Raw genomic sequence first — 25625 nt, 5'->3', positions numbered from 1 at the left:
TCACATTACAGAGCCCAATTCATTCAAAGGGCATTCAAACCCATTAGTACTCAAAGCCCAATCTAAGCCAAAAGGCTTCATAGCCCAATAGCAACTAGAACCCAATTAGCTAAACACTCCAAAACGCACCCGATCTCTGTGGATCGACCCGTACTTGCACGAGCTACAACTGACGACCGTGCACTTGCGGTATTACTGTAGGCCCGCGTTTTTCTGCGCTTAATTTTATACATATCTCCGGGCCCACCATTATATAGTGCTGATTTAAGATATCAAACCTTGTCAAAAGAAACTTATAGTCTTTCTATAGAGAAACACTCCTTTCCAAAGAAGGAAGCAATGTTTTCGCGTCAGTACTTAATTTTTCATAAAATAAATGATGATCGAGAACAAGCACTTCGTTCACTAGAAGTTCAGTACGAAGCATCATTTAAGGAATTAAATACTCTGAATGAAAAAATCATCCAATAAAAAATAAACTTGACCGTGAAGATGAACCAGCTTCAAGAACAATATGATCAATTGAAGCATTCTCACAATGTCCTTAAGAAAAGGAATAATTCCCTCTATGCTGATGAAAAGAAGATTCGATCCCGTCTCAATGGTTTAGTTGGTGATAATTTTGATAAAGCTATGGAAAGTATGAAGAATAAAACTCTCGCCTTTTCTAAAATCTGCGAAGGTAGTCATCTAGAGTTGACTACCTTATTTTGCTTGTCTTATTTATTTATTTCTTTTGACTTTATTTATGCGAATTTTGTTTTCCAAATTATGATCCTATATTACTCTTTGCAGGCTCCGAAAAATCGAATCAATCCACTATTTCCCAGTTGAGGTATGACTTAGCTAAAGTTCGCAAAGATCGTGCGAACCTGAAGATATCTTATAAAAATCTGGAGGTTTCTCTCACTGCTTCTCGGGACCGGGCGCGAAGAAGATTCGCATATCTTCAAAATTTCATGGAAATTAATGCCAGAAATATGGAGAAAGAATTTATTCGCAAGGCTCATGTTAAGGATCAGACTCTAGTTAACCAGATCCTTTTGAGAAACTCTCTCTCTAGTAACTGTCCCTCCACTTAATGTAAGCGAGGACGAGGAGTATCCTGGGGAAGATAGTGACTATGAGTTTGTAAGCGATGATGAAAAAGATCATGAAAATGATATTGATAAAGAGGATTAACTTGAGAAGAACAACTCTGGAAATATGGACTCTGTTGATAGGGTTGATGCTAAAGTTAAAGACCCGAATCCAAGCCTCAAGATTGATGCTGAAAAGTCTTTAATTGAACAAGATGTACCTTCTGACAATGTTTAACCTTCGTATTTTTTAACTATTCGTATTCCCCTCTTATAATTTGATACACTTTGAACTTGTTTCTTGATCAAGAAGGATAATATCTCTTTATTTTAATTCCAGTACTTGCCTCTTATTATATTTCTTGGAAGAAACAAGTGTGTGAATTTGATTGTCCTGTTATCGTCCTCTGATTCCCTGCGAAACAACATTAATTTATCATGAGGTCTTATTTTTCCTTCATGAGTAAAGGTCTTATTTTTCCTGAATGTATCTTTTATTTCTGTGCAACGAGATCGCAGGCGGTCATTACAACTAAATGTAATGACCCATTGATCTCGCCTTATCATACTCTTGTATTATTACCTCTGCAGGTTTCTTATGTGCGTAAATATGATAAGCCGTAATATTCCCATGAGTAAAAAACCTCATGACATTTAGGTCTTTTGACACAATTCAGCTCCTTATTGGAGGGTGCCGTCCTTATATTCCCCTCGGTTGCCCCTTCAAGGAAGCTTACCTCTACCGGGTTAAGGTTGGCTCCTCCCATCTGGTAATACAACAACCAGTTGATTTCGCAGTCTCTTATCCCTCCATCGATAAGGTTTATGGTTATGAGACTGCACCCTAAGTGAGGTATCTTCGGACCGAGTGCATCATAATCAGGACTTGTCAAGAGTGGAAAGGTACGCTCCAGACGCCCCTGGCACTCTTGACTCAACCGTGTACCTCGACGCCCTGATCATGTTTCTTCACTCCTTAGGAAAGATCTTATTACTCCAATCTTTCGATTTAGGTGTCTTTCCTGGATAGGCATTTTCGTTTTTCTCACCCCAAATCTCCATGACTCAAGTTCCAGGGTCGATGTTGCTTTCCGTTGAGTCATGCTTACCAGGTTTTCCCCGATTATAACGTGCGATAGGTCTTACTTTTTGCCTCTTGCATTTATGCGAACTAGGTTTCACGCCACATTCGGATGCGTATCCTACCTAATTAGACTTTTTATTTCTATTGCCTTCTATTAAGGTCTTACATTTTCCTTTTTATTATGAAATAATTTCTTGAAACTGAGCGAAATCTTCAAACTTGTTCATTGAATTGAATTTTACATCCATGCTCAAAATATGAACTCGCATGCGTAACTACGCATCATTGTCACCTGTGCGATTCATATCGCAAGTATTCATGGATAATACTTCTTCAAATATAACCTATTCCAAGGACGATCTAATTTGCGTCCTACATCTCTTCCTTCAGGATCCTTCAACTCATAAGCTCCATTACCAACTATTCTTTTTATTATATATGGTCCGTCCCACTATTTTTCTAACTTCCCATCTCCTCCTTTCTGATAAACCGGTATTTCCCGTAGCACCAATTCTCCTGGTTGAAAATCTCTTATCTTAAATCGTTTGTTGTATTCTCGATCTAATCTTCTTTGATAATTTTCCATATGTCGCAGAGCAACCTCCCTAGTTTCTTCCAGATCATCCAGTTTTGTTAAAATTAAATCCGCACTTAGATTCTTCTCCCACGCTTCTTTTTTTGTTGTAGGGATAATGACCAATGTTGGTAACACTGTCTCTACCCCATATGTTAAACATAAAGGTGGCATTCCTGTTGCTTCTCTCCTTGTTGTTCAGTATGCCCATGCTACATTAGGTATTTGCTTGCACCACCCTTTATTCTATGCTTCCAACTTCTTCTTCAATGTGTCTGCGATTGTTTTATTAATTGCTTCTACCTGTCCATTACTCTGTGGATATAGAGGGGTAGACTTTCCACTTTAAATTTTGAACGCATTGAGTAACATCTCTATATTCTCGCCTCCAAATTGCTTTCCATTATCAGATACTAATTGTGCAGGGATGCCAAATCTACATATGATATTTTCAAAAATGAATGTGAATATGTCTTTGTCATGAATATGTTGAACTGCTTTTACTTCTGCACACTTTGTGAAATAGTCTATCGCGACAATTAAATATCTTCTTTGTCTTGTACCTAGTATAACTGGGCCTACAATATCAATACCCCATTTTCCAGATGGCCACGCATTCGCTGACGTATTTAGCATTGCTTCGGGCTCATGTATTTTCTTCCCATGATGTTGACATTCTTCGCATCGCCTTGATACTTTTTTTGCATCTTCATGCATGTACGGCCAATAATATCCTTGTATCTTTGCTCTGTATGCAAGTGACCTTCCTCCACTATGATTTTCATCATCCCCATAATATTATGTCTTTAAAATTTTCATTCTTTCTTTTCACGTAAGACATCTAAACGAAGGTCCAAGAAATGATCTTCTATACAGATATCATCTCTTAATTCATAATTCGTCGCACGACTTTTTAACTTGTGTGCTTCTAAACTTTTTCTTGGTACCTCTCCCTTTTCTAGATATAAATGAATCTCAGTTCTCTAATCTATGTATTCGTTCATTAGTTCTTCTTCCTTGTCTTCTACTATCATCACATATGTTTCTGTTTCTTCTTCTTTCTTTATAGATGGTAAAAAGAGTGTTTGTATCTTTATGAATCGGGCAACTGGATCCACTAACATGGAAGGTATGAAAGACAATGCATCTGCGAATATATTGTCCTTTCTGCCTATGTGTCTCCAACTTATTTTTGGAATATGCTCTTCTAACTCCATGACCAACTTTTTGTATTTCTGCAAAGATGGTTCATTTGTACTATGTTTACCTTCTATTTGACGAATTACCAACTGTGAGTCACTAGTTACTCGCGCATCTTTTATCTCCATTTCGATAGCTAACTTTAATGCATGTACAACTGCCTCATACTCAGTTTCATTATTTTTGGACGCGAACTCCAACCTAAATAGGTAAGCCATTCGCGCTCCTGTTGGTGAAATAAAGACAATACCAATTCCATTTCCTTCTCCATTAGACGATCCGTCTACTAGTATCTCCCATCTATTTGAATTATGATATGTCAATAAATCTTTAAGATTCCCATGTTCTTCATCTACATCCATCATATCTTCTACATATTCATCTTCTTTCAATGGAAATTCTGCTAGGAACTCTGCAATAACCTGTGACTTAGGTGAAAATAAAACCTCATAACTAATCTCAGAATTCCCCACTTGAGCATTCCATCTTTCAATTCTCCCTGATCTTTTTGAATTCTTCATTGCAAGCTCAATTGGCACCTTTGTGAACACCTTAATCTTATGAGCCTGGAAGTATATGCGAATTTTGAAGGATGCATAAACCAGCGCGAGAATTAGTTTTTCAATCTTGGAATAGTTTTTCTCTACAGAGTTGAACGTTTTACTTATATAAGTTTGGTTCTTGGGAGACATATCTCGCACTGCTTTTACCTTTTCAGGATCAACTTCAGTTCCTTCCTTTGATACTATGTCTCCCAAGAATTTTCCCGGCGACACTCCGAAAACACATTGTTCTGGGTTTACCTTTATATTGAACTTTCGCATCTGTTCGAATATTCCCTTCAAGTTATCTACATGGTCTCCTGCTTCTTTACTTTTTAATGGCATATCATCCACATAGACTTCCAATGTTGTATGTATCCACTTCGCAAACACTTTCTCTACCATTCTCTGATATGTCGCACCCGCATTTTTCAATCCAAATGGCATTTTCGTATAACAATATAATCCTCTTGGTGCGAAAAAGGCAGTATGTTCTTGGTCTTCTTTAGCTAAAGGAATTTGATTATAACCTTTATATCCATCCAACAACGAGAGTCTATCATTTCCTGATGCTGATTCCACCATCTGCGGGATGTCTGGCAAAGGAAAACTGTCTTTCGGCACGCTTTGTTTAAGTCAGTGAAGTCTATACAAATCCTGATCCCTTTATTCTTCTTTGGCACCACGATCATGTTTGCTATCCATTCTGGATATTTTGCCGGTCTTATAATCCCTGCCTCCAACATTTTTTGTAACTCTGCTTCTATTTGAGGATGATATGTTGTTGCGATCTTCCTTATTCTTTGCTTAAATGGCTTTGCATTTTTTTTAATATCCAATTTGTGGCACGCGGCAGTCGGAACTATTCCTGGCATCTTCTCCATACTCCATGCGACTATGTCATTATACTCTCACAAAATATTTACTGTTCTTTCTTCTTCTTCCTTATCCATTGTGGTTCCTATTTTTAGTATTTTTGGTTCTTCTTCCGCTCCAACATTTATTTCATTAAGATCTTAAGTTGGATACAAGATAATACAAAGAATTAACTTGCTCTCCAAATAAACTTTCTCTCTCCTAATTTCTTGTCTAACACACTCTCCCTCTCATTACATGATAGCCCTTCCTTTTATATAGGATTTTACATAGTGGATGACAGCTAATAGACCCCTATTTTCAGAATCACTGTTCGTTACAATCGCTCATATACATTCACTCAACTTCGCACACTTTATACTTCATACAGATCATCACACTTTACTCGTGACTATGCTGATATCATCAGATAAGTCATCTCAGTTTTGCTATGTGCGATGATCTTCGCTTGTATTAAATGATCTTTGTTTCGCATACATAATGAATGTGCGATATTTCACTCCTACACGACGTCTTTCCAGAACACAAATATAGGGGACATATGCTAACAGGGTGTTAGGATACATATATATGAATATATATGAAAACATTGTCATGCTATTATCCATTCACTTCTACGATCTTTCACATCTACCATGGCAAAAACCAGTTAGAGTTTTCAGATTTCCTACAGAAGGAAAACAAAGTGCTACAACAATCCAGTTAAGTGGTTTCTGTCACTTTCTTGCTTTTGTAACATTTTCTAAATTATAAATTTGTTATTTTCTTTTTGTTTTTATTTTTGTAGGTAGTGATATTTTTGCACATTAATTTACCACCTTTGTCATGTCTCTGCGTCATCGGCATAATATTTGCTTAGTAATGTTGCAGTGTTGGATAACAATTTTTCCAATATCAATATGAATGTCAAGAATCAAGATGCTACTTATAAGTGTAAGCTAGAGAGATCAATAAAAGGGAACCATAATTAATAAACGAACACCTATAATAATAAACTAGTCCGTGTAATAGCGCGGGTTTACTGAACTTGTATATATATATATATATATATGTTGTAACGAAAACAATGGGTTTCTTGTTTTTGTCAGTTCCCACGTTGAGATAGGTTTCCTAATCCAATTATATAGATCGGTTTTCTGTTTTTAGAAATACCAGTTTTACAATAATACTGTAATAACATTAAGGAATTTAATGCATAAATACAAAGAATGAAGTTAGTACAAGTACGGGAGGAAAAATTGCAGCCATTACTGTCCGTATACAAGTTGGGTAAGAACAGAAGACTACGGAATAATGGTCGGCTTTGGTGTGTAATTAAGATAGCGGGGCCCTTCAATTGCAGAAAAAAGAGCCGGAAATTGAACGAGTGTTTCACAATCCGCAGTTTGAAGGTTAAAGCAACACAAGTGATCGGAATCGCTAAAGATCACAATATCCAGATTCACTGGACAAAAGTAAAAAAACTTGTGTGAAGATCCTGAAGAATGTTCCACATTAATGTTCTTATGAACAGATTGCCAAACCCATCCTCCAAGAATGTACTCCTCCTTGAGAACCCAAATGCTCAAAGTCTGCTCCAACCTTTTATGGACTCCGTATACAATAAACCCTTCTGAAATCCCAAGTTTGTGAAAAGTGTACCGACCATTCTTACCTCCCTTAGAAGGAAAATCTATCGACTGCATCCATCCACCGCCACTACTACTGAGTTTCTTGTCATCTATGTTGTTGAGATTGTAAATTCTGACTTTGTCATTATCTATCCAAAACAGATATCCATTACGATTATGTGTTCGATAAGACGTACAGACTCCCTCTGCGCTCAAAACTCGGTACGTATTCCATTCACCTGTATCAGAAGAGAATACTTGAAGGTCGAATTCGGTTTTTGGATAATCAAAACATGGGATAATCACCACCTTGTAAGTAGTCTTCTTGGTGTGATCAAGTGATGTCGATGACAAACATTCTATACCACGCGGATAATATGTTACAGCTGCTTGTGGAGAAGGTAGTGACACCCATTGTTTGGTAACTGGATTACAAATATAGTACCTACTGAGAAGTCTGGAACTGTCCCAATGCGAACAAAGAACCAAACCATCGCTTGAATCTAGAACTCTTAGTTTTGGTACTGTCTCCTTGAAAGGGTTTATATTTAACATGAATTTAAAGGTGAACCCATCATAAGAATCTATACGAGTTTTGGGGCAAACAAGTTTAATACCATCAAAATCTATACAGTCGAGAGATGCCCATGGTAGACTACGTATTGTAGCTTGTTTGTTTACGAAACATGGGTTGGAAAGTAGAGACAGCCATACTTTTGACACGCACCTGAATTTATAGACAGATTTCAGCGGGAGATGGAAGAATATCTTAAGCAGTACATCATCTGGTAATTCATGACCGTATTCAACAGTTCTTGTTGTAGATTTTCCCTTTTTATTGAACATCAAGATAAGTTTTAGTACCATTAGCTTTTATTTAACAGTTCTTGTGCTTCAAGTAATGAGATAACCATCATCATCATCAAGGACAACAAAAAATAAACAGACTCCCTACAACTCTTGCTTCTGTTTCTCCTAGTGCATGTCATGGCCACTCTGAATGTTTAAGAGTTAAAACCCTAAATTCAGAAACTTTTAATACGGTGATCCGAATTGTGACAGTCCCCAACATATATTGTAAGCAAAACGGTGGGTTTCCTGTTTTTATCGGTTTCCACGTTGAGATAGGTTTCCTAATCCAATGGCAAACAGAAGATTCAAAGAAGATCATCACTAAGGTGTACTGTCAAAAGTCCGTTTGAGGAACATTATTAAGCTATTTATTCATGACCAACAAAATCAAATAGTTGCATTTATAAAAGGAATAAAATGCATGAACAAAAGACTACTAAATTATGGTCGCCTTTGGTGTGTAATTAAGATAATGGCGGCTGCATTCAATTGCAGTAGACAGAGCTGGAAATCGTTTGAGTGCTTCACATTTTGCAGTTCCAAGGTTAGAGCAACACCAGTGACCGAAATTGCGAAAGATGACAACATCTATATTCACTGGACAGAAGTAAAAGAAATTGGGTGAAGGTCCGGGGTGATGTTCCACATTGATGTTCTTATGAAGAGAATGCCAAACCCTTACAATCATACTCATAAGGAGGAATGTTAATTGACTGCATCAATCCACCATCAGTACTCAATTTCCTGTCATCTATGTTGTTAAGATTGCAAATTCCTATTTTATAATCTATGTTGAATTTCAAATTCAGTTCTCCGACTATTAACATATGGGACAATCACCACCTTATAAGTAGTCTTGCTGTAACCAAGTGATGTGACCAACAAACATTCTATACCAGGCAGTTAAGATTGCAAACATTCTAACCAAGTGATAATATGTTACAACTTCTTGTGGAGACGGGAGGGAGACCCATTGTTTGGTCAGTGGATTACAAATATGGTAGTTACATAAAGACGGGAGGGAGACCCATTGACCGGTCATGGCTCACCTTGGCAACCCATGGGAACGGTTGCACGTTCTGTAGATCACTAAAGGAAATTAAAACTACTCGTAAGTTTTATTTCACATGCAAAGGTTGCTTGATGAGCTCCGTAAGAGTTCATTTAACCTAAGGGGGACAACCCATATGATGCATATCCAGGATTCCAGATATGGATGAGACATTTAAAGTAAACAAAGACCCTAGAAAATAATATTTCTTATATATTTCTTACTGTGATTTTCATTTGCAAGGAAGCTGCAGCTATTTTATTATCCACATTATATGTGGAGATGCCAATATGTAGTTTGACTATTCAAATACAGTCTTCAAATGCTAATCAGAGATCTACTCCATTACAGAAAAACAAAATCAATTGATCAGTAAACACAAGATTAACATCGAAACATTGCAATTTATGGCCGCATTTCCTTGTCAGGTAAACCTACTTATCTTGATGCAGCTCGATATGACAATCAAAATATAGCTGGATCCAGGGAGCCATGTAGCATTATTAGGAAATTTGGTTAAGTTAAACTCCTTTCTATTGTTATTATATATATATGCAGGTTAGGTTTGAAGTTATTGACAGAAGGCCAACGACAGTGGATCTCAATAAGTACCTACCGTTGTACCACGCAGCAAAGGAAGGTGACTGGGAAAAGGCTGAAAAATTCATTTCCATTGACGGGAATGAAGTTGGTGCACGGATTACAATCTCCTCTGATACGGCCTTGCATATAGCTGCACTTGAAGGGCACTTCAAGTTTGTGAAAAAGCTTGTGGAAATCATGACACCTGAACAACTCGGGTTGCAAAACTTCGACGGTGAAACTGCACTAATTGCTGTCTGTAAAAGAAATTGTGGGAAATAATCCAAAACTGACATGCATACCTGATAATTTCAATTGCATTCCTCTTCTAAATGCTGCTAATCATGCTTCGATGAAGAAACAAAAGAAGGCCTTGATCAGCTATCTCTACAATGTTATGACAAAAAATATTTTCAATCCGAGTCCTTTCTCTGGTGATTTGGGTCGTCGAATAATCTGTAGTATAATTGGGTATGGTTTTTATGGTGAGTAGTGATCATATTCATAACCAAATCCATTAACGAATCAATTACATGTATAGATACGAGTATGTGCTTACTGTTTTGTGTAATGTATAGATTTTGCCCATAATATGATCGAAATGTACCCAGAATTGGCTATCGAAGCACATCCTAGAGGGAAGGGTGCTTGTGCATTAGAAATGATGGCAACATGCGATGATTTTCTAAGTAGAAATGAGCTCACATTCTGGGATCGTATCGTTTACTCATGTCAGTGTAACGCATGTTCTTTTTTCTTTTCTTTTCTTTTCTCAACTTTTCTTACAAGTCAAGCACGACTTGCAGAAGGAAAAAGCAATTTTTGAGGCAACTAGGACCTCGACTCACTATGTATCAGTGTATTTTCCTTCTACTACGCCTGTCATCAATTCCCAAAGGCGACATGGATCCGGAGAAGCCTTTGAAGTGTTTCAGCATTCCCATTTCACCAAGAGGTACGCCAAATTTCCTTTACAGTGTAAAAATTCTAAGCATGGCAAGGATGTCTCGAATAACAATTGCCAGTCATAATGCATATATATGTAATGCGATGCACACGGCATAAACTACACCCTTTGCAAAGTTAGCCATGTAAGTTTTGATTGTTTGATTCTATTTCAGTGTGTCATCAGATGGGTGAAGTAATCCGGAAAGTTGCAAAAGAAATAGGTAAAAGGCAAAACATGTATGATACGATCTGACAGATGAATCAAGCTCAGGAATTAGGACGAGTGCCCTTGTCCCTTTTCTAATTGAGGGCCGTCTCTTAATTGCAGTTCCAGGACGCAAAGTATGCACGTTAAAAATGAAGCATGAAGAAGCTGTAAAACTGATGAAATTCATTTTGGAAACAATGAATTCTTCAATGAATAGCAAACAAGTCATACAGTATTTCAGCGCTACAGGCATCTTGAACACTGCTGCAAAGTTTGGAACAATGGAATTCGTAAAGGAGTGTTTAGAAACCTTTCCTGCAAAGTTTGGAACAATGGAATTCTTCAATGAATAGCAAACAAGTCCTGCGGGTGCAACGAGATCTTCAATGGTTTAAGGTAAGAGACTCGAGGCAATCAATAACCTACCATAAGTAATACTAGCAATTTAAGAATTTTTTTTGTGCAGGAGGTGGAAAGTTTTGTACCGCCAGCATACAAGATACATAAAAATGATAAAGGAGATACTCCTCAAGAAGTATTTATACAGTGTCACAAAGGCGCATTTGCGGAAGCAGAGAAATGGATGAAAGATACTTCCCAATCATGTGCATTTGTATCTGCACTGGTAGCTACAGTTGTTTTCGCTGCAACTTTTACAGCACCCGGTGGCTATTTCAGTGACAATGATAGCAATAACAGTTTTCTTGTACAAGGACTCATTCGTAGTGTTTGCAGTGGCGCTGTTCTCTTCGACTTCATCACTTCTTTTGTTCTTAGCTCTCCTGACATCAGAATATAAGCATGATGATTTCCTCAAAACCATCCCCAAAAAGTTTATGTTCGGGATTGGAACTCTTTTCGTCTCTGTAATTTCCTTGATGGTTGCCTTCAGCGCTACACTTTGCATTTTACTTGGACGTAGATTCCCACGGCTTCCAATTCCTTTGTCTCTAGTTGCAGCCATCCCTATTTGTTTGTTTTTATGGACATATGTTCCATTATTTATCTTTATTATTCCTATGGAACAACATCGAAACACACTGTGTTTCTAATCTCTCAGTTACGATTCAAAACTGTAACAACTATCTATCTTTATTCACCGAGGCATGTCACAAAATGTACTACAATGAAGGAATACGTAAAAGTGGAGAGAAAGAAAGATGATAACAGTTGGTGGAGATTTCCGAAGCAGTATCAAAATGGCCTTGGTGGCTTTTCAAGTATTGCTGAGAAGAACACTTCTCGGTCATCATCTTTATCGAGCAACAAATCTATGTTTCTTATATCCAAGTATCTTGAACGTCTCCAGATAATTTCTCAAATCATGTTTCAAACAAAAGAAACTATCAATCCAAAGTAAACCACCAGGTCTCAAAACTCTATCCATATCATACAACACAAAGTCTAGAAACATATAATCAATCCACCCGTCTAGAAACCTCGTCGTGTGTATGATATCCAGAGTGTTATCGAAGAACGGTAGTCGTTGGTTTATAGTCAAGTAAAGCGGGATTAGTCCTCGAAGAGCAATCATTTCACTAAACGGAGCTCCAAAATTGATTGTTGCTGTAACTATAGTAACATTGAATTCCCTCATTCTTGCAGCAAAACTTCCTGTCCCAGCACTGAAATCCAATCCAATCCGAATCTCCCCGGCTTAATATTTAGCACTTCGGGTATCAGAAAGTCCGCAGTTGTGTTCAATCTAGGCTTTTCATGGTGGGTAAGGTTGAAACAATCGGCACATTTGAAGAATCCTTTTCTTGAAGTATTGCTAGCTAAACATGTGAAATTCTTGCATCTGTACCCGCTCCAACGGACATTTCGATCGTCAGGAAGCTTCCACAGCGACTCATTCATCGGGTACGGTTTGTAATATAGTTTTGGAGGTCTCGAAAAACATCTCCGCCTAGGCATCGGATCGCAACCATGAACCATCAGCTTCTGAGCAATTTTCCAATCATCTTTGCAGATATCTCCGACATCATAATCCATATATTCTTGCAAATCACTCTTCATTGAAAAACAAGCATGTCCTATACTAGTAAAAGTTCCATTAGCTCCCATGAAATTCTGTTTTCCAAGTCTATTCGGCTTGATCTTAACATACTTTCTAATCTCTTCAGTCAGGAAATAATTTGCGGGTTCTACGGCCTCTTCACTACTTTTCGCTAAAGGGTGAACCACTCTATCCAAATTTTCCATCTCAAATTGTGTTACAGGCACTTGAGCTGATTTAAGAACACCTAATATATCTGCAAGGAAAGTGTTGTACCTCAATGCTGCTGATTCAGTTGGTGCATCTTTCATGTTTCTTATCTCTTCTTCAATCTTCCGAATAACGGCTTGTATAGTCTTTTTTGCTGCAGAGCTCTCGGTTCCTCCTCCTTGCATCTCACTGTTGTGGACAGATTTGCATAAGGATTCAGTATTGATGAGAGAACTGCTAGGAGAGTAGAATCTGGATATGGTTGCAAGACTAAGGACAAGTGCAAATAAACCCAATGCAAAGATGAAACTTTGTATTCCTCCTTTCCATATCCCTAACTTGTTAAAAATACTTGAGTTCCTCATTGTTTTTCCTCCTTCAAAACTAGTCAAGAACAATCCAAACAGGGTTCAATCCATTAAAAATGACATAACAGATAGAGAGATCACCTGAAGAATTTTGCAACTTCTTGAGATATTTGAAGATGGGAAATGAAGGATTTTGAGAGTAGAGTTCACTCCACCACTCTTTGGAGCATTCTTCAAGCCTTTGTTATGTGCAGAGTAAGGCATTCTCAGGCATCATCCTCTCTAGATCAGTTGCAATTCCCAAGGCATGCATGCATATGCTAATGATGATATTCCAGTACTTTTTTTTTTTGAGGATTTGAGGTTTTAGGATGATGCAAAAGAAAAACGTTGGACACCAGTGAGTAGATCTACTGACTTCCTTGTCCGAGTAGGAGTTCAGTTCAGGACCAATCCATGTTCAGTCTCCAAGAAGAGTAGATCCACGTGGCACAAGAAGAAGATTCCAAAGCTGAAATTGTGCTGGAAACAGGGAACACATGGTGGGGGGCCTAGTTAGCAATCCGGGATTCGGCAAACGCACGGAACGGCAAACGTACGAGTATTATACGGTTTTGTAAAATCCAGATTCGTTCCAAAATTCGGTCAACGTGACGTGATTCGTCGGTAATTCGGAACGACATACGTATGTGTATAATTCGATTTATAAATTTGAGTTCGGCTCTGAAAATTCGGTATCTATATATAACAAATAATTTGTATTTATAAGGTCATAGACCAATTTTTATGCATATGTGTGAGTTATTTAAAGAAAAAATAAACTTAATATGATGATATTAATAATATATACAACATTAGTTATCCAAGAGGACGTCGTATGGTGGTTTAGATGCTTGGTTAGTGAGTTCGAGATCTCTCTCACCTTCACCTTCAAATCTCTTCGGTCGTTTTTGTTTCATAAAAATTACAACACGTCTAATATTCGGTCGTGTATGCTCGGAAGGCAGTAAAGCCCAAAAAATGGAGTCTTTGAAAAGTAAAAGCTAAAGAATTTATGGAAAATTAAGCGGACGTATCATTTGGGATACGTAAAATTCGTGAACGATTCGCGAATAATCCGGGAATGCCACATAATACGCGACTTGGGTTCGGAGTTGCAAACGTACGCGAATAAGATGGTAAAATTCGTGATACGAAAAAATTCGCGAATGATTCGCGAATCATTCGCGAACTTACAAACTAGGGTGGGGGGTGGGGTTCCATAAAGTAAGTAGACCAATAACCGATGCGTTGACTTTGTTCTTGAACATCTCGAACTCATATTTTATGTTTGGAGGAGGAGCTGGAGACTGAAAAAATCTTCCAACAGTTATAAAAATAGGGTTTTACTTGGGATTAGATTTGATTAGATTCTGATTTTATTGATAAGGGGTAGTTGTTGGTCTTAACTATTAGAAGAATCCACTCACACTAAAACACTCTTATTAAAATGAATTGAAATGAAATCATGTTTTCTTGAAAATACTGGTAGCAGCCAAAGAAATCAAATGTCACACACCACCTGTTTAAAATCTCAGCCAAAAAAATTCACTGTGTTCTATTAGATTTATACCTGCGTGTTTAAAATCTCAGCTAGAAAAAATCTAATAGAATTCATTGTGTTCTATCAGATTTGCACCCATGTGTTTCAAATCTCAGCCAAAAAAACTCCGTGGAATTCACGGTGTTCTATCTATCTCAGATGTTGAGGTGATTAGTTTTCACCATTGTCTCCAAATACAAAATAAGAAGAAATGTTGAACTGTATTAAAAGCAGTGGTGAAGGCTTATAAATTCTAGACCTAACTAAATGGGTGTTTTAATGAGATTTCAAGCCAAACTTCAAGTCCTTGATCCATATTATTAGTCCAATAATAGAAGAAAATGAGTGGACTTGAAAGTGGTCCATGTGACTCTTAACTAACAGTAATGAATATGAGAGTTGAATTTTCTCCACTTCTTCTCCTCTCAATGTTATGCTTTTTGGTAACAAACCCGGTGATCAAAGACCTAGTTGAATGTGATCTTTCATTCAAACTGCACTTGTATGTATGTCACTCACAACAAACTACTGAAAGTTAGAACAAGAACATTGCCACTGCAAAACAATCTCTGTAGCTATTATGAGACTACTGTACTGCAACAAAGTAAAAACCAAATCCCTGCAAAGGCAAACTATCTGCATCATCCAACCCAAGTCATCCTAGTAGCTGTTGCACCTTACAGCTTATGGCAACCCTGCAGTTTTCTAAGCAAACCCCAATTCGCTCGGCCTTGCAATCACTTTTAGTACCAATTAATGTAACAATTCACATCACAGTTCACACAAACACGGGTGCTGGTTCTTGAAAGATAACTAAATGTCATCCTAGTAAGAATTTCTCTGCAAACTCCATTTCCCCTACATTGAATCAATCTTATAGTCGATTTCATGTTTAATGAATTGGAACTATGGCCTATGGGCTCATGATCTGTCACTTAAGAACCTCTGCACAATTATATGCCCACACAATCCAAAGATATTGAAGAACACTACAGAATTGTACATGATTCAATTACATAATCTAGTAAAGAATTGAAGTCAACCCCATAAGAATTTCATAACAATCACAGTAAATCAATCCAAGATCCCATTAAAATTCCAAACCTTTAACCACAAAATTTATACATAATCAAGACACCAAAATAATAATTATTAAAAAAAAAAACAAGCCAGAACTAGTACTAATTACTAATACTAAAATGACCAAAAAAAAAAAAGTAAGATTGGGGCTACCTTCTTCGATTCCCAGCAGGATAATGAGAAAGAGGAACAAGTTCAGATAAAGGAGTAGACAATGGAGTTGGTAATGGAGAATTTCTACAAACAGGACATGAGGGATTAAGCCTTAACCAGGCATCAACACACATAAGATGAAAATAATGTCTACAATCCGGCATCATCCTCAACATTTCACCATCTTTATAATCACATAAACAAATCGAACACACCGAATCATTTTCCTTCCCAAAATCCTTTTCATTTTTGCAATAACAAAATCTGGGGTATGAATTTATAACCATCTGATCAAGACCCATAACAATATTCTCCTCATCTGCTCGCATACCATTCTCCTCATCATCATCTTCAGCTACAAATATAATTCTAGGCAATATAATCCCATTATTACTATGACTCACATGATCACTCTGATGATGGTGATGTGATTGATGATTGTTGTTGCGGTTGCGTGCACGGGCACGGCAACATACATAAGAAGCTAATAACAGTGTTGAGAGCAGAACAAGAAAGCCTAGAGCAATAGCAATTGCATAACCCAGGCCTAGGTTGGTTAGGTTTTGCAAGAAATAATCACCACCACCACCAGATGGGTTTTGGTCACCGGTGTTGAAGTTATAAGGGTAGGGTCCAAAACTGCTGGGTATAAAAGCTGGTGAGGTAGAAGACGTGGTGTTGGTGGTGGTGGAGGAAGCACTGGGGGTGGGGATCGGAGTGGTGTTGGACATTTTGAAGGGGGGGAAGGGAAGAAAAGAAGGGTTTTCTATTCTTCATTTTTGGGGAGAGGAGAGAGAAGGATATTTTTTTGAGGAAGGGGGGGAGGTGGTGGTGGTGGTGGGTGGGTTTCCCCAGCTGCAGCATTAAATTCGAAGGTATCAAAAATTTATTTTTGTTTTGAATGAAAGAAATTGAATTGAATCCATACACCAGTGGACTGGAGACAGTGAGAGTGTGAGAGATTTTTTTTTTTTTTGGAGTGAAGAGTATTAAATGGTGGTAGTGGGTTGGTGCTTGGTGTGGCCTGTGGAGTGGAGTGGTCTTGTTTCTTTCTTTGCAAAAGGAATTTTACTTTTTAATCTTCTCTTTTACTGTTTGAGACATTGAGTTAGTCTAAATCATGAGTGATTTTGAGACCTTAACAATCTTTTTTAACTTTTTTGAGTTGTTGAATTTGAAGAGTTTGAACTTTGAATGATGATGGTTTTATGGATGTTTTGGATGAAATGTTTATATCGGGTTAAAGTTATAAGTAAAATTATTTTGTTTCACAAAAAAAAAATTATCTTAAGAAGTCATTCTGAAATAACTAATTTATGGATTTTGATTTTCGGAAGTAGGAAAGTAATTCCTAGATGCGCTTCCAAACTGTTTGTATCACATAGTTTGGAATATTAGCCTAAGTGTCTCAGCCAATAATTCTTATCAAGACAAGCATCGGACTTTGAGTAAAAAAATATGGAAGGATGATTGTAGTCCAATCAGCGATTATCCTTCTATACCAAATGACTAGATTCATTGTATTCCTAGAAATATGCGAATCAGTTATTGGTAAGACCATGAATATATTCAAACCTGGAAGTTACAGATCACTAGAAAATAAGGAAATCAATTACTGAGGAGACCAGGTACATATTCAAACCCTAGAGGTTAGAAATACCTGGAAAAATGGGGAGTCAGAGTAAGACCAGGTATAAACCAAAAGTTAGCGATCCTAAAAAAAGGTAAAATGGTTTGGACCAAGGTGAACCTCGAAATCATTAGGTCCAAATACATAGTTAAAATGTGTTAGAGCATTGCTTGGTCGAACTCACAAGTGTTGCTATCTCAAGCTTGTTGTCAAATTTAGTTGTCAAAACTATATCTTGATTTTCTAGTCTACATGTATTCAGGTCTCGGATTAGGACATAATTGTGTAGTTGAGAATCGGATATCACCGTTTGAAGGCGAAGATCAACGGGAGCTTTGGAGAACTTCAAATTCAAAAGGTAAGTGAAGACTGAACCACCTATTTCTCAAAGTTTTCACCTTTATATCTATGAGCCATTGTCGCACGACTAAATTAGACAGCGCATGCATAACAAAAATTTGAGTCAACTTTGTCTTAAATATTATTCTCGAAATATGACTACTTATGCTTAAAAGTATTTGTCCATACTTGATGAATTTGGTTAAGAACAATTTATTATTCATGACTTAAATTATGATTCAATATTTAATGATTTGAAAATAACCTGGAACGGTGATATGTGCCGTTGATGTTATACGGAAATGTAATCGAATTGATTATTAAAGAGATATAAAACTATTGTTAATCTGGATACACCACAATATGCATACCAATTCACATATTGGGATAACTGTTATAAGTCTGGAACTTCAGTACATGCACCCAGTACACGTACCGGTGTAGCTATAGTTTGGCAGCAACTTTGTGGCACGCATACCCGGTATCCATACCACAAAAAGTCTGTGACTCGTGAACCAGGAACGGTACGCATACCCAGTATGCAAATCGGAAGAGATATATCGATTTTAATACCGAAACAGGTGCGCATGCCCGGTATGCAAACCATAAAAGATCAGCGAGTTCCTGACCTCTTTTTTGTCTTAATGGTATCCATAACCGGTACACGTATCATGAAAAAGACATTCACGAACAGGTACACCTACTTACCATGTCGAATATTTTCAGATACATCAGTCGGGATTTGATCAACTCTCTAAAAACACTATCTAGACATTTTGATCATATGTGTGATTCATGAAAAGTATTAAAGTGTTATATGGAAATGATTAAGTATATAGTTCAATTGGATGGTTTCGACTAACCTACACGGATAGTTCAATTAGATGTTTCGGTCCATTTAAACCAGAGTGTATATTCTTCTAGGTTAATCTCAAGTCAAGTTTTTCATCTAATGGTGTTTATTGATTGCTTGGTTCCACAGCTATCTTAGCTTAAACCTAAAACAACCTCGATCTTGAAAGTCTATAAAAGGAGAACCTCTAACAATTGGGATCTTTGAATCCATGACACTATTATTGTGTGTCCTAGTTGTAAAGTAGAGTCGTCCTCTCTTTCAAACTCTTCTAGGGTTTAGCGACTAAAAAAACTTCACCTAGGGATTCGTGAAGCCAGGTCCAACTATCATTATCTTGATAGTTCGAGTATCCTAATCTTGTTTTGATTGTTGATTTTCTCACTCAAACAAGATAGATAGAAATCACAAAGTATCTTCGTCTCAGACTTTGTGATTCCACAAGTTTTGACTTGTGAGGTGAATAATAATCTAGGCTGCTCTTCGGGAGTCATAAAACCGGATTTTGAGGTTTGCTAAACTTTGTCTATTGCAATCAATTTCCTACCTCACCTTGATCTTTGATCAGAACGGAAATCACAAATAGGCTTATCTATGGGAGGCATATTGGTTTAAAGTCTTCAATTGAGATGAAGCAATTCTTGGGCTATAAAGAAGGTTAGCGACGGGAATCATTTGTGCAGAGTCCTGCTGGGATTCAAGAGGCATAAGGAGCGCGACTGTAACTGAATCGTTCTTATGGTTTAACTCAATCTCAACTACATTCCAGTCTAAAGTTCTGATAATAGAATAGTGTCGATAGCGGTTTGATACAGTTTGGTGTTCAAGTCTGGACTAGATCCCGGGGTTTTTATGCATTTGCGGTTTCCTCGTTAACAAAATTCTGGTGTGTGTATGTTATTTATTTTTCCGCATTATATTGTTTATCTTTATAATTGAAATATCACAGGTTGTAAGTTAATCAATCAAAGTAGACATATACATCATTTTTGTTGGATACGACTTGATTGATTCTTGGATATTGATCTTTAGAATCATCCAAGTACCTTCACACATAATAAGGTTCAGGGATTTGGTTCTGTAAAATTTCTGATTGTGAGAGAAAGAGATATAAGCTCTTTGCATTCTGATATTTTATATCCGAATTAATTTTTGGATTGTTAACTTTCATAAATTGAAAAGTAACTTCTTGATCCTGGAATAGTATCACATGTGGTTATTTACCGATGAATTTAAATTTGACGACGATACGTTTAAATTTCATGTGACATGTTAATTTGTTAACATAAAATCGAGATTCACAAATCATTTTCAGATTTGGAGGGAAAAATTCATAAGGGCCCTAGTTGAATAAGAATAGTTTGACAACAATTCTCTCTGCAGTTCGATTGACATGTAAAAAAGCCTAGGATGATATATCTTGTGTAGCTATATGGTGATAAATTAAATTTTGATTCTAGATGATAACTTCACACTCTATATCACCAGGTAGTTCATGGGTTTGACAATCACCTCACAAACCGAAAATCGAGGATTCGGTTCAGCGGCGGAAGCAAGGGGAGTTGTAGCCCACCCCAAAATTTCTCAAAATTCATATGACCATGGAGAAGACCCAAAATAGAAGATTTAGCCCATGAAAAAAAATCCAGTCCCCTAGGTGTATATTATTTATTTAAAAAAAAAATCTCTTCTTTGTTCCTCTCTTAGTTATGACGAGGTAAAATTAGGGATTTGAGATGGCCAGGTGAATGGTGATTGATTAAACCGGAAGTCGAGTATTTAGTTCAGCGGCTGAAGCGAGTGGAGTTGTAACCGACCCCAAAATTTCTCATAATTCATATGACCATGAAGAAGGCCCAAAAATGAAAATTTAGCCCATGCAAAAATATAAAAAATAGTCCAGACCCCTACATGTATATTATTCATTAAAAAAAAATTCTTCTTTGTTCCTCTTCGTTTGAATGATCTGATGATACTTTGATGAAAACAAAATTAGGGTTTTCATTCGATTCTTTACAATCAAACTGCTAAATTTAAAATAAATATAAGAAAAATTATTCAGAATATTGGTGAAAGAACTTCGAAAAGTATTCGACATGGTAAACATCGCAATGATTTCGATATATATCACAAATTTGGTACTATTACTTTTGAATACCGTGAGTCTTTCCCAACCGTCCAAGTAAAAACTCCGCCCGGATCTTTGCCGCCGCTAGATCAGGGTCCTCATCGAATGTCGTCCGCCTGATAGCCCTAGATATCATGAGACAAAGCTCATACATTTTTATAACAACGATTTCTTTTTAGTGTTCATGAATCATCTATAACTTAGGTTTATATTTTATATTAAATTGATTGATGTAAACCATGTGGTATGAAAATTGGATACGACATTGGTTTGATTACTTTGTAATTTGTATGATTTCACTCAAATGAAGTTACTTTTCTCCTTTGACCTTAGTTGTTACTCATTGGTTAGAAAGTTGTGAAACAGTTATAGCTGTTATATGAAACCCTAGAGTTTCTTTTAGGAATTTCAAAATTGAAGAGTTATAACTTTTCTCCTTTGATGTTCAATTGGCAGAGTCAATGAGAACATCTCTCTCTTTCTCTGGCAGAGTTAAGGAGCATATCGCACAGCTTCAGAGACTAAATGAGACCTCGAGTAACGCGTGCACCATCTCTATCTTTCCCTCTCATGCAATAAGAGAAACCACTAAATCCTAACTTGTCGATGGCTCAGATTTGCTCACCACCAAAAATTCTCCTACTTCTTCTCTAATTCACGCTTTTTCTTCCCTGTTACTAGATTTGTTAGATTTGATAGATATATATATATTCCAATTTTTATTTTATCTTTTTTCCTTCCTCTTTTACTTTTTTCTTTTGAAGGGTTTGATATATCTTTCCTTTGATCGAATTTAAGTATCAGATTTAGGTTTTAATTTAGTTTGGGTTTGTTTTGCTTTTGAGTTTGTTCAAATAATTGAGGAGTTTTTTCAAGATCTTGTTTTCTTTCTGAAGGAGTATCATCTTCATCAGCAACAAGAACAACTTCAATCTTAGTAATGTAATTAAATAGAGCAGCAACAAGACCAGGATCATCAACAACTTCATCAATTTCAAATGTTACCAAGACTTCAATGCCGATTCACGTTGATTCAACCTGATTTATACATCTAAAGACTGATTCAGAACTCCATTGTTACTCAAAACACTGTTATTTTGTTTCATTAAAAAACTTCGGATATTGCTACTCTGTTTCATTATGAAACATTCACTACAACAAACAGACATATTTGTGACATTATGTTTGCAACATCATTGAAAACGTCATAAATATTAATTATGCGTGACAGTTTTAGTGTCACAAAAATATTGTGTTAGCTAAATCCCCAGAAGTGTCAGAATAGGTTACTTTCTACACCTGCTGTTCTGTCGCAAATATTTATTTTCAAAATAAAAAATAAATAAAATTAATATGATTTTTCGCAACGTTTTTAAGTGTGGGAAAATTATTATTTTTTAATTTTTAATTTAAAATTGCTATTATTTTCTATAATCGACATTTCAGAAATGTTACAAATAATCATGTATATTGTTAACACCAAAATCTTTCACAAATATCCAATTATTCACGACATTGTGTAGTCGTTGAGAATAATATATTTTTCCTAGCACTCTCATCCGTTGCAAGTAAGCTCATGTATTACTAACATTTTATGATGTTGGTAAAATCCTTTATTTGCCACTCAAAAATAATGTCACGATAATGACATTTTTGCGCGCATGTATCTATTAGAAATAACTTTTTACATTATCGATAATATAAAATATTGTAAATACAACGGTTGTCCTTGACGTATATAATGCATAATAAATGGTTTTTATTTTAAACGTTTTCATATGTCGTAAAAAGAAATAGTTTGTAGTTTCTCATGTTATAACTACAACTTCTTAGCTCATTCGAATTTATATGATTTGAGTTTTTCTTTCAAATTTTGTATCCACTACGATGCTTATTAGTGTTCTACAATTTTAACGATGCTTATTAATGTGAACAATTTTTCTATGGCCGTTAGAATGGAAAATATTTTCTTAATGTAAAATTAGTTGTGTGGTGCATCTCCTTTCCATACTCTGTTTTTTGTTCGTTTCTAGTATCTTCAATAGTTTATTTACTACTATAGTTCAAAATGACAATTTTCATTCAAATAACAGGTCAACATATCCAAACAACTAGCAACCAAGGTCCTTTGCAAAAAGAAAGGAAAAAAGAGGTCTACAACACACACACACACAAAACACAAAACACAAAACACAAAAAAAAAAAAAAAAAAAAAAAAAAAAAAAAAAAAAAAAAAAAAAAATTGTTGAGAAACACAATTTTTTAATCAATATCACTCTCACCACTTGATATAATACCTTCATCTTCACTATCATATTCACTCAAAACACCACCTTCTCCTTCAAGTTCTTCTTCTTCAATATAGTCCTCGGAACCTTCAAGATCAGCAATAATAGTATCTATATAAACTTCTTCGGCGGCGACATCATTTCTATTCCAACTTGAATTAGTAACTTCCTGATTGCAACTTGATGCATTTCCAGAATTATCTTGGACTATGTTTTCTGTTGTGAAGTGTTCATCTTGCTGATATGCCTCGTCATTGTTTGGTTCTGGCCCAACCTCTTTCTCTAAGACATCATAAACATTCCGAGGCATTACATGCTGAACAACATACCATTTTCCGCGCAGTTTAAGGTCTTTAAGGTAGAAAACATGTTGCACTTGGTCAGCAAGAACAAAAGGATCGTCTTTGTACCATGTCTGAGAGAAGTTAAGACTAGTGAAGTGGCTATCAGTGACAATATTTTTCCTTCTCTTGTCGGTGTCCCACCAATCACATCTGAAAAGAAAAACTTTATTTCCATACAGGTAACTTAGCTCTAAGACATCTATTAACACACCATAAAAATCAGCAACATTAGACTGGTGCTCCCCCTTTACTACAACACCACTATTCTGTGTTCGCAAGTTTACTTCCCTGTCCCTTGTATGAAATCGTATTGCATTAGTGATACACCCACTATATCGCACTACGCGTGAATCAGGGCCAACGGCTAGTGAATACATTTCATCTGAAACATTAGGAGAATTCTCTTCTCGTAAACGATTCACCTACAGAATGATAAAACATTAATACTAGTCCACAGGAACCATACAACATAATGACACTCAATGTTTAATAAGAATTTAGGAGATACTCTTTAAAGTCCAGACATTAAATGAAAAAATTGGCATTTAATAATGTACAATAAAAAAAAATCGACACATCTAGGTACTAGCTGGTCATCATTTTATTTTCGGATTATGTTTATATATCTTGGCTACACATATCTCATTCTCTTCATTATCACCAACGTTTCAAACATTACTTGTTTCATCTAAATATACACAGTTAATCGAGATAAAAAAGAGTAGACATTCTCAAATTACCTAAAATACTACTCATCCAACTAACACATCTATACGCATGAATATACTAAGTTTCAGACTTGCATCTTTTTACAACAGTATGCTACTTACGCCACTAATGATGGCTTCGAATTACGATAAAAGCAACGATAACGTCTAGGTATATAAAATAATTTGATTTAGTACTTACCCGTTCTTCAAACCATTTAGCAAAATATTTTTCATGTCTCATATCCACATTCCGAGGGTCTTCCTTTTCTAGTTCTTCCATATGTTGTCTGCATATGCATAATATACAAAAATGTCATTCTTTTAATTATGCATAATCATTATAATAACTTCATTCTAAAGTATATACACTTACTCAATGTATGGTAACAACTCTTTAGTATTGTTCAAAACACAAAATCTAGCTTTGGCGGTATCTTTCAAGTCCAACATCACGTTTTTAGCAGCTCCAAGAGGTCGAGCATCATTTGAGAAAACACTCAGCTCCTTAATTGGTTTGTCCAGAGCCACCATCGTCATTTCGATCTTCCCGGTTGAAACGTGTTTCAATTCCATGTAGATACATTGAGAAAAAAGTAAGACATTCGTTGTTGATGTATGCCTCGGCAATGGAACCTTCAGGTCGTGCCTTGTTTCGTACATATTGCTTTAGTGTGCGTAAATACCTATTTCAAGATCAGACATTGATTCAATGAAAGACTGATAACTTGGGTAGATAGCATCGTCACCACTCTGTTTGATCACTTCGCAAAATATATCCATCTCTGGATTTTGTATCTGATAACTTGTAAGCAAATGACATATACAGACAGATCACCAATCAACTGAATTCAAAAAGACAAGCTACGGATGTAGATGTTTATAATAGGTGGCATCAGCGTATTCAGAAACATGAACATCATCTGTATACTTGAGCAAAGTAGTATAACCTCAAAAAATGAGAGCAATTGTGATAGTAATTACCTTTCAATTGGGTACATCCAACGATATTGCACGGGTCCACCAAGAATAGCTTCATGTGGTAAGTGAACTATCAAGTGAACCATAATATCAAAAAATGCTGGTGGAAAAATCTGCTCCAACTTGCATAGTAGTACGGAAACATCCTTTTCTATTTTCTCTAGTACTTCCAGTCTTAGTGTCTTCGAACACAATTCCTTAAAGAAAACACCAAGCTCAACTAATGCACTAGATATATTTTTCGGCAGGAAACCACGCAGTGCAACAGGAAGAATCCGTTGTAGAAATACATGACAATCATGGCTCTTCATTCCGGATACCTTACCATCTTTTTCCTTTACACACCGAGCAATGTTTGAGGCATAGCCGTCAGGAAACTTCACCGACTTCAACCACTCGCATAATATTTTTCTCTCT

At 36.4% G+C, this 25625-nt stretch overlaps 3 protein-coding genes and 1 pseudogene across 4 annotated transcripts; all 4 read right to left on the bottom strand.

Annotated features, from left to right (window-relative positions):
- Positions 1 to 3082: 3082 nt before the first annotated feature.
- Positions 3083 to 3454, bottom strand: LOC113340116. The gene has a single exon (XM_026585328.1). It carries the CDS (start codon positions 3452 to 3454, stop codon positions 3083 to 3085), a length of 372 nt encoding a protein of 123 aa, XP_026441113.1.
- A 3184-nt stretch (positions 3455 to 6638) lies between these two features.
- On the bottom strand, positions 6639 to 7832 carry LOC113340115 (putative F-box protein At1g71320). Its single transcript, XM_026585327.1, has one exon. It carries the CDS (start codon positions 7830 to 7832, stop codon positions 6639 to 6641), a length of 1194 nt encoding a protein of 397 aa, XP_026441112.1.
- A 3968-nt stretch (positions 7833 to 11800) lies between these two features.
- LOC113340113 lies at positions 11801 to 13180 on the bottom strand (annotated as a pseudogene).
- A 2557-nt stretch (positions 13181 to 15737) lies between these two features.
- LOC113340192 (RING-H2 finger protein ATL67-like) lies at positions 15738 to 16846 on the bottom strand. Of its 2 annotated transcripts, XM_026585404.1 has the most exons (2): positions 16589 to 16846; positions 15738 to 16498 (listed from the first exon to the last, which is right to left on the bottom strand). In XM_026585404.1, the coding sequence occupies exons 1-2, from the start codon at positions 16667 to 16669 to the stop codon at positions 15935 to 15937; spliced, it is 645 nt and encodes a 214-aa protein (XP_026441189.1). In that variant the 5' UTR covers positions 16670 to 16846; the 3' UTR covers positions 15738 to 15934. The 2 variants fall into 2 exon arrangements, with proteins under 2 accessions (XP_026441189.1, XP_026441188.1); XM_026585403.1 differs by having other exon boundaries at positions 15738 to 16843.
- Positions 16847 to 25625: the final 8779 nt, after the last annotated feature.

The sequence above is a fragment of the Papaver somniferum genome, unplaced genomic scaffold, assembly GCF_003573695.1.
Source record: "Papaver somniferum cultivar HN1 unplaced genomic scaffold, ASM357369v1 unplaced-scaffold_21, whole genome shotgun sequence".
NCBI lineage: Eukaryota > Viridiplantae > Streptophyta > Magnoliopsida > Ranunculales > Papaveraceae > Papaver > Papaver somniferum.
This window is presented reverse-complemented; position numbering and strand designations above follow the sequence as displayed.